The sequence below is a fragment of the Ruditapes philippinarum genome, unplaced genomic scaffold, assembly GCF_026571515.1.
Source record: "Ruditapes philippinarum isolate M1 unplaced genomic scaffold, ASM2657151v2 ctg1353_1_1_1_1, whole genome shotgun sequence".
NCBI lineage: Eukaryota > Metazoa > Mollusca > Bivalvia > Venerida > Veneridae > Ruditapes > Ruditapes philippinarum.
In genome coordinates this window covers 307361-317057 of record NW_026861730.1, presented here as the reverse complement: position 1 = coordinate 317057, position 9697 = coordinate 307361, and the positions used below count along the sequence as shown (strand labels likewise).

The following is a 9697-nucleotide window of genomic DNA, read 5'->3' as shown; positions in this document are numbered from 1 at the left end:
CTATATGTAGTTTAATTCCAAATAAAATATTGGATTGAATTGAATCATTATTTATATTTAGATAACAAATTTCAATTAGTTTATTTCACAAGTATAAATCTTTGTTAATTTTAGAAACTCCGTATGCATGTGACTAATTTTAATCTAGAATGGTCCTGTAATTACGATATTTAATCATCTAATTGTCGTATATATTCCCAGAAGTTTGCATAATGAGAACAAATAAGCATAATGCTATAATACAATCACGTAAAGTAAGTCGTAAATCTACAGTTCGCAAACGTACCTGACGATTTGTTAACATGACACTAATGGCTACCCATTATATACTATACATTATTAATGCCGCCCAAATTTTAAGTCAGAGAAAATTTTAATAATCATAATTCAATTTCACTTACGGTAGAAAACCTTTTATCAAGTTTACATTTAATGGGAAATTATGCGAATAAAGGACGCTTAGGGAATTGTTAGGATGCTATTTAAAATATCCTTAAGATGATGTTACATGTTTCTTAAGAAAGTTGTCATTCACAAAGTACATGCAAGAGACATTTCTTACCAATTTGAAGTAAATGCTTTCATCTTGTTTACGTTGATATACTAGCCCATTAAAAATATAGTGACACGGATACTGTATCTTATACAGATTTTGTACAGATTTCAGTCATAAATATCTAAAGAAGATCTTGTACAGATATTGTCTATAAAAGTATTAAACACAGTCTAAAGAAACCCTATTTCATGCTTATATTATCATAAAATATAGCATTGTATCGATGTTGGACAGTAAATTATTAATAATTGTAGTAGTTAAACCACTATAAGAAATATTTATATTTTATCTTCACAAAACTTAGAACCTACATTTTCCCTAAGAAGCAGAGTTTTATTTAATTTTCTTTCGATTACTTATATATAAAAAATTATTCTGTTAACACGAATATTGACTTTCATTTGGTGAAACTATAGCTACATTTGTTTAAGATGTATGAAATATCAAGGATTTGTAAAGTACTTCTAGAAAAATTCTGTAACCTCACTAAATAATACTCGCTAAAATTAAAATACGTGTTTTAAATAAGTTAAAGGGGCCGTTAAGCCAGTTTTTTGTCAATAAGTAAGTCTTTTCAAATTGTATTGAACTAAAAAGCTTACAAATAATTGTGTTTATTTTCCAATGGCATTTAAACACAACCCACATCAATGCTCCATGTTTTATGACCATCATGCACTATTTTGTTTTATATCGTCTCAGTGATAAATGATTTATGATGTTTAATAAAATATAGTTTTTATTATTGGCTATATAATTACTGTCATTTTGTGGTTTTTTTTATTAGACTTTCCATCTCACTTAAGTCGTCTGTTTGTTATGAATAAATGGTATGTTGTAGGTTTTACAGCAAAGCAATGACAGAAATAAACTATTCACAATGTTACATTGATGGCTGTTATATATATATATATATATATATATATATATATATATATATATATTATATATATATATATATATATATATATATATATATATATATATATATATATATATATATATATATATATATATATATATATATATATATAGAGAGAGAGAGAGAGAGAGAGAGAGAGAGAGAGAGAGAGAGAGAGAAGATATTTGATAAGTGTAAGTTAAATACAGTGCTTATTGAAATAGTTGCATAATATTATTTTATTCAACGACTTCAGTAAATTCAAAAATGAACTTACACGAATGAAATATTCTATTAATCATATACCAAAAATAAAGACCGTTTGAAGTAAAAAGAACAATTCTTCATTGTTGCGTCTATAGTATAACGCTAATTTTTGCGCGTCTTAACGCTATGTTTATATAACGCAAATGACGTCACGTCAAAATATATGCACGACCGTGTAATACCATATTGTAGGAGTCGCAAAAAACGACACGGATATGTGATAAAAAACATTTATGGAACAAGTCTTTATTAATATATTTTTTAAATGTTTCTTTTTCTTCTCGGTAACATTCTAAAAACAGTGACATTTAACGAATTGTTGTCAGTAACTGAAGCGATGTATGTTTTTATATTATTTTCTATATAAAAATCACACCACTTGAGGGTGGTAAAACGAAAATTTCATCCGAGACAAAATGGTTAACTTGTTTTGTTATTTGTACTGTTATAAGTACTGTCATTGTGTAAACGCACTGCTATAAAATCGCAGGTTGGCTATATCAATTTACTTTTTGTGACGTAAACCATAAAAAAGGCGGTTCAGGTGGTATTTCCTAATTATTTTTTTTAAATATTATATTTTTTTTAGGAATAATGTGTAGACCCCGCTCATTCAGTTAGTGACATAAACACAGATTGCTTCTAGAGAAAAAAAAAAACAGTATGTCTTTCATAAAAAGTGAAAGCGCACGAATGTCTGAATGTTCAAAAACGCATTTCCACTTTACAAAACATTAATTTAGTTTTCATATCTATGTTAAATGAATCTTTCATTGATCAGATTTGAAGCTCGACATGTACAGTAATATGCAATGTTTATTTTTATCGGATTTGACATATAATTCTACACAAGGAACCTTCCGAACATAGAAGATTCGTAATTATAAACATCTTGTACAAGCCAACACAGAAAGCTAAGATTCTCAGCAATGAGTTACGTTGTTATTGAGGAAGAGGGATATCAGTGGTATTAAACTAGTATTTGTTGAATTGTGGTATGACCTTCAGGACTTGTAGTGAATTTGTTTTGCAAATTATTCATGGATTTGTTTTCACAAAGGTGACCGATCACCTACTCCTAAGACGAAAGAAATATAACGATTTATATCCTTATGTAAAAATGTTCTCATGACTTATTATTTGAAGCAATTGTATTAAACTGAAACGTTGAAAAAATTTTTCTCAATCAAATTTGATAGTTTTTAAAATATAAATATTTGAAGCCTTTATGTTGACTGACAACATCTTTGAATTTCAGGATTATTAAAATTGACTATATTTTCGCCACAAACATTATGATTGACTCCTTGCAGATGATTAAAATTCAACGACAAGAAATGACCACAATCTTAGCGCTTGAACGTTTTAAATTGTATATTTTACTATTTGTACCGATGTTTTTAAGCCATATATACTGTATAAACAAAATACGTCACATCACCAAACTCGTAATGTATTGTTACTCTGGAATATTGCAATATAAATATTTTTACCTTTGAAGACGTATACCCGTATGCATATGTGCACACAATGAAATATATGCATATAACTGGAAGTGAAATATACGCGTTTGAAACTAACAATGAGATATACACATGACTGAATATAAACCGACTTAAAACGGTAAATTTATAAAACTATTTCCTTTCTTCAACATGTATTGATAACAACGGACATTCTTAAATTAGATAAATCGGGAAAATAAAAATACCTTTTTCTATTCTTTTCGTAGATATTTAAATAAAAAAATCTTTTACAGAATGTCTAACTCGCAGAAAAACCTATGACTATGTGTACATGGCTTTTCATAAAGTCCGAATGACTTTCTATCACTTGAAGTTTTTGTCTCAATACAATAATTATCAGTTGGACTGTCCACCGCTGGTCGTCCTTCTAGCCAGAGATTACCTCCATTTGACACATCTATTGTTTCCCCAGACAACCACTCAAATTTATTTGAACCAACCGCCGACTGCTTACCGCCAATCCAGTATTTTGAGTTAACTGGAAAAAACAACACATAATTAATCAATAATAAAAAAACAATTTGCTTCGTATATTTGCTTTAATAAAGATTTAATCAAACAAAGTCCGAAAAATGATTATTGCATGCGAAAAATAAATTAAAGTGCTTGTTTTCTTTTTGTTTATTTCGTGTTTCTTGACAAGTCGTCATTAAGTTGAAGATTCATTATGTGTCAGTGATACTTGTCGACGTACTGTAATCAGAATTGAAAAAAAAAACTTTAGTTAAAATTTAAACGCAGTTTGTTTCCCAATCAAGACTGAAACATAGTCATATTTATAAACTGTGCTTAATTTTATTATTATTAAAGCTTGCAAAGATATATGTGAATACAAAAACACCCACCTGTTTCTAGAAAGCCCTGGATGTAATCGAGTACCGCCTTTGTTTTCACGTAAATGAGATGAGTCCCTTCCTTTTCACAATCTTCCTTCGCATCGTTCCATGAGAGTCTGTTTGAGGATTTGTAGCGTATACATTTATTTAATGACGTCACGTAGGTATAATCAGTTGCATTACCACAGTCAGCTATAATAATACGCAAGCATGTATTAAGTGGAAAGTTATAGTTATGTGAAATAAGCTTGTCATTTAAATATTTTCACGAAAAAACATTGTGTGTTGGTGCCAAAGTGATGTATAAGAATCTTAGTAAATCATTCCCGGTGTTTTTTTTATTTTTTTATAAATATATAAGCATAATTAAAATGGATAACATCACATTCTTTACAGTTTACCAGTATTTACGTCTTAAACATTTATTAAACCCAAATCTTTTTTAAAAAATCACTTTGTTTCCAGATTTTTTATTTTTTTCACAATAATGCCATCGAACTCAACATTTTTTTCTAAAATTATAACCAGAAATAATTTGTTTTAATTCTATTCGACATGTAACATGTTTCAAAATTAATTACAATACATCTTAAAACTGTGTACCGGGTTTAGGACCTCCGGAGAAATTGCCGACTTTATAGAACATGACCGTCTTTAACGAACATTCACTGTTGGCTATGGAAAACGTTTCGTCGAACAGCAAGCACATTTTGTCCGAAGATGAATATCCGAACACCGTGCATTTTGTATTAGCGTTGCACTCGGCTGTGCAGTGTGACAGAAATAGATTGTACAGCAAACCAATTCTTCCGTACGGCGTCTGACAACCATCATGGAAATATGACCACTGTTCAGAGCAAACTGTAAAATGTATCAAATAATCAATCAAAAATTTATCCTAACTGATAAAAGTCAAATCTATATTTACCACATCGACATTCTTATACTATATAAACACAATTTAGCAAAAGTTACTCTCTGTAAAAGTATCAAAATGTATTTAAAAAATGAAATAAATATCAGACTACATGTATGTCATGTAATTTAAGACTAACGAAGCTTCAAACAAATATAAGGTCAAGTTATATCATATCAGTGTTTTGTTTCCTTATATGATCTTAATGTCAAAATCATGTAATGTCAACCGTATGTAATCGGAATAGAAACACTTTTAATTTTCTTTTTGCATTTAAATTTTTTTTTGCAATGTTATGTAAAGCCTCGGTTTTAAAATATCAGAACACAAGCAGCATCAAGGAAATATTTTATTTAATGTTGCGACTTAATGACATCAACACATTTATAAATAAATGATGTAAAAAAACTCTTCAAAAAATCTTAAAACTTCTATAAGGGTAAAGAGTATATATATTTTATAATTACCATTGTTTAAAGATCCAATTATAACAAATAATATGATAAGGTACTCCATACACACATTGGCCATGCTTATTTAAAGCGTATGTCTGTTAGAAAGGTTATGTCTTTTAGACATAAATGCCATCATGGGATTCCTTTGCGTATTTGTGCTATTGTTTAATTAACGATTGGTCAGAAAATTGTGACGTGTTTCGTATTGTATTGTTCGATGTTAACTAATGGCTATCAAAACACCTTACTTAACAACAATCAGTTCATCGACAATCAGAGAGGTTTTTGGGAACATATAATAATATTAGTATGTTTTTGTTTTCTCTCTAGCAACTCCCTTTGTTAAAATTTTGAGAGGATAAATCATTCACAGAAAATATTTTGTTGTAATTATTGGAAAATAAATGCATCGAGACTTTCGGCCAATCTAGCAAAGGTAAATGTACACTTTAAAACAGGTTTTGAATGAAAAAATGCCAACACGGTGATATCCGCTATTTCGTTCTTTATATACTTACCTTAAAGATTGATATTTTGATAAAAATATCTAAATGTTTGTCTCTCACACTGTTAATATTATTCATATTCATCATTACAAACAAATATTTAAAAGTTACACATTCATTTGATACTTGTTATTTTAAGAGTTACTTTTTATACATGTTTGATCAGAAATATTAGGTACGTAATTATGATTTGTGGTGGTCTTAAAAAGACATTTATTGTATTTAAGTATAATTTTATATGCTGCCACAGAGTTGTTTCCAGAGTTTCGCTGTCGTCTTAGGCACTAGAAAAAGCTACAGTCGCCCATGTGCATGGATAATGTTATGTAAATGTCTACATATTACTAGATGACAATACACTTTTAAATTGTTAGATTGTTTATACTTTTGTTTGTGCAGCTCTTCAAACATTCCAGGAAATATAATTATTTACCGTACACGTATACATGTATTTTGCTATAGCACTAGACGAAAAATTTAAGAGCTAAAACATAATTGATAACCACTCAAACCTTGGTTAGAGACGTTGAGCACAAAAATCTGGTTGAAGTGTGATCCCATCGGTAGCATAAAGCCCAACAAATTTACATGAAAATTGCAGATTTAATTTGATTTGGTGTGTCCGCACATGAGGAATAACGCATAAGTGCAACATCCCTCACGCGCCCTAGCACAAGTACTCAATTTTCAATACTTAAAAGTGTGAAATCAATGATCCCGGAGGACACTGGAGGACCAGAACAATATAGCAACACTGAAGTAAAGTACAGGGCAACTTTTTAAAGTTGCCATACGGCACTTGACACCTGCTGTTGTAAAGTATAAAAATCTGGGAAAAGGGATCCCCCAGAAGCATTAATCACAACACAATTACATGAAAATTGCAGACTCGGTTTGATTGAATATGTACATGAAGGATAATGAAGAATAAGTGCAACATCTCAGTCGCAATCAAAAATAAAGTGGACTTATGAGCATTGGGCTTTGTTTTTAGTTTCCATTTCATAATTGAAGCTGGTATAAACTCTTTTAGGCATGGTGATTCAAACCTTTCATACAAAGAATTGTCATTTAAGACAGCAGAAAAATTACTTTATACACCATTCCATAATAAATTTGGTTATCAAACAGCTACTACAGACAAAATTGTGGGTTTATAATAATAATGGCGTCAAACCTATTTTAATCTGTCCTATTTTAGAAATAATCCTTAATTACCCCTTTAAATTACCTCTATCTTTTTGTTACCAGGATATAAATAAATTTCACATTTTGTCAATTTCAAGAAAAAAATATTCCCCTATTGAATTTGTGCTGAGGGTATCTTTTTTAAATATAATTGATCAGCGAATTTAAAAGTTTCCTCATATTTGTTTTAAATATTTTATACTCAGAATCTATTGAATTGCATCAGACCTTTATACATTTGACTATCTTTGATAGTATCTTGAACTCTAATATTTAAATATACGCTTGATGTCATTGATAACAAAATAAACCAAAGAAACTATTATACCTCTTAGAGGTTCGTTCATTGACATATAGCAAGAACATTTATTGACAGCACATTATAGCGTTATTTATATACAAGATACATATTTATACAGTATGTATTACGCTATTAAAGTTGTCGCAATCGGTCCTCCTCTTCAATGCAACCGATACTTAACTTGTACTTCAATATTCTGAATGGTAGTACTCAACACTTTTCATAAAATGTGTTTTAGCCTATAAATTGTACTACACGAAAATCTAAACAATGCTTCTATTGTAATGGTATCGTCCTTCTATTCCTTCAATTCACGAAACGGCTAATGAAGATCAATGACTTAATAAATCCGTTTAACCTCGCAATAATGAGACGCCACCTGTCAAAAAATCACTGATCTTTCCTGATTAGGAAGATTGATAATATTAAAAGGGGGTCTTAAAATCTTAGGATGAATGACACTTCCACGTAATTGTTTTCATACAGATTTATTCAAGGCTGCGTTCCTGAAAGGAAATTCATTTTATTTAAGATAAGGACGTACGAATTTTCAATGACCCTGTGAGAAATTCAATGAGATTCTTACGCGTTTTCAAAAGAACATTTGCTCTTTACCGATGTAAAGAGGCGGCATTTCTTGTACATTACGAACTTAAGTGCAAAATCTAGTTAAGTTTGGTAGTAAAATGATCAAAATTACAAAGCGTTGGGTCAAAATAAAAGTGAACAAAATATAGAAAGAAATTGAGTTACTTAGGTTTAGGTATCATATTGATAATAGTTCACTTTAGAAGCTAAACGTTCCTTACTTTAGGAAAGATTTACTCGAAATGCATGTTAGTCAATGGATTTTACTTATGAGAATCACACTTAATATTTTTTGCCTAAATTCAAATTGTGTTTAATGAAAGAGGCGACAAAGCCAGTTGTTTGTCTGTGCAGTAAATAAGTTTTGATCCTGAGATAACGATGTTATATATGTTCAAACTGTTTTCAGTAAAAAAAAAAGCTGACAAATAAGTGTGTTTTTGAAGTGACATTTGAAAATTACCCATATCTATTCTTCAGACATGGCCCTATCTTTTATGACGAACATGCGATAAATAATTAGATACCGTGTCAGCGATAAATGATTTATAATGTATAAAATATAAGTAATATCAATTTCTGTGTAGTTACTGCCATTTTATGTTTTTCATTAGACTTTGTATCTCACTAACGTCGTCTGTTTCTTATGAATAAATGATATGCTTCCATATTTCTGTAGGTTTTACAGTAGAGCAATGACAGAATCAATATTATGTCCGGAAGTTTATCATCAAGTACATAATCTACAATACCAATATTTCACTGATAACGTTTAATGAATTAAATATTTTGGAACATATTATCTTTATGTGTTATGTTTTTCAAAGGTAATTATTGAGGTTTTGTTTTATCAACAACATATTATAAACAGTTGCAAATTTAAACTTATATAGATTTACAATTGATTTATACAGACTTAGTTCGACTGTGTAGGAAGCTATAAGGTAAGACGGGGTTTGAACCCATGCGCCTAGCGATTTACAACAATTAAAATTGTTGTCGTTACTACTTAAGTCAGTGAAATACATCTTGTTTACATAAAACTAAGGTGGTTATTATTCAGTAAGAAAGTATTTCTTAACTTTAAATGAAAATAATTTGTTTAGACTTTCGTTTTAATCTAGATTAAACAACTTTTGTAATGTGCTGGTGTTAAGTATCAATGTATTTTGAGAAAATAATACATGTATATTCAAAACTCATTTGATACAAGGGGCGTGGGGGATGTTGCATCTTTTCATTATCCCTCATATACAGACACTTTCAAACCGAGTCTGCAATTTTCATGTATTTTTGTTGAGATTAATGCTTCCAAGGGATCACATTTTATCCAGATTTTTCTAAAACAAATCAATCTGCGATATAACATACGTTGCATTTCATGCACTAACGTGTCACATTGACGCAATATGGTCAGATGACCCTATTTAATATCCTGATGACTATTTTATAATATGACATTTTCGGTTAAACACACAAGAACCTATTTAGTACACAGAGTTTAGTAATTCTATTTGAGCAAAATTTTATGTCTCATTTTTCGCGTGTTTCATATGTTTATTACTTTAATGGGAAATGCTGATTTGATATTTGAGATTTTGGTTTCATTTTATGAAAGTCAAAGGATTTAGTATCGGTTTTCATTGACCTCAGTCGC

The 9697-nt window shown here is 29.8% G+C and overlaps 1 protein-coding gene across 1 annotated transcript; it reads right to left on the bottom strand.

Moving 5' to 3' along the window:
* Positions 1-3457: 3457 nt before the first annotated feature.
* On the bottom strand, positions 3458-5556 carry LOC132716624 (C-type mannose receptor 2-like). The gene is made up of 4 exons (XM_060699931.1): positions 5470-5556; positions 4690-4947; positions 4096-4278; positions 3458-3728 (listed from the first exon to the last, which is right to left on the bottom strand). Exons 1-4 carry the CDS (start codon positions 5531-5533, stop codon positions 3478-3480), a joined length of 756 nt encoding a protein of 251 aa, XP_060555914.1. The 5' UTR covers positions 5534-5556; the 3' UTR covers positions 3458-3477.
* Between the last annotated feature and the right edge of the window lie 4141 nt (positions 5557-9697).

Coding starts and splice junctions, on each gene's coding strand:
- LOC132716624 (XM_060699931.1), bottom strand. CDS start 5,533: ATGGCCAATGTGTGTATGGAGTACCTTATCATATTATTTGTTATAATT. Junction 4,948..5,469: donor AATTGGATCTTTAAACAATG/GTAATTATAAAA, acceptor TACATTTTACAG/TTTGCTCTGAACAGTGGTCA. Junction 4,279..4,689: donor CTCCGGAGGTCCTAAACCCG/GTACACAGTTTT, acceptor GTATTATTATAG/CTGACTGTGGTAATGCAACT.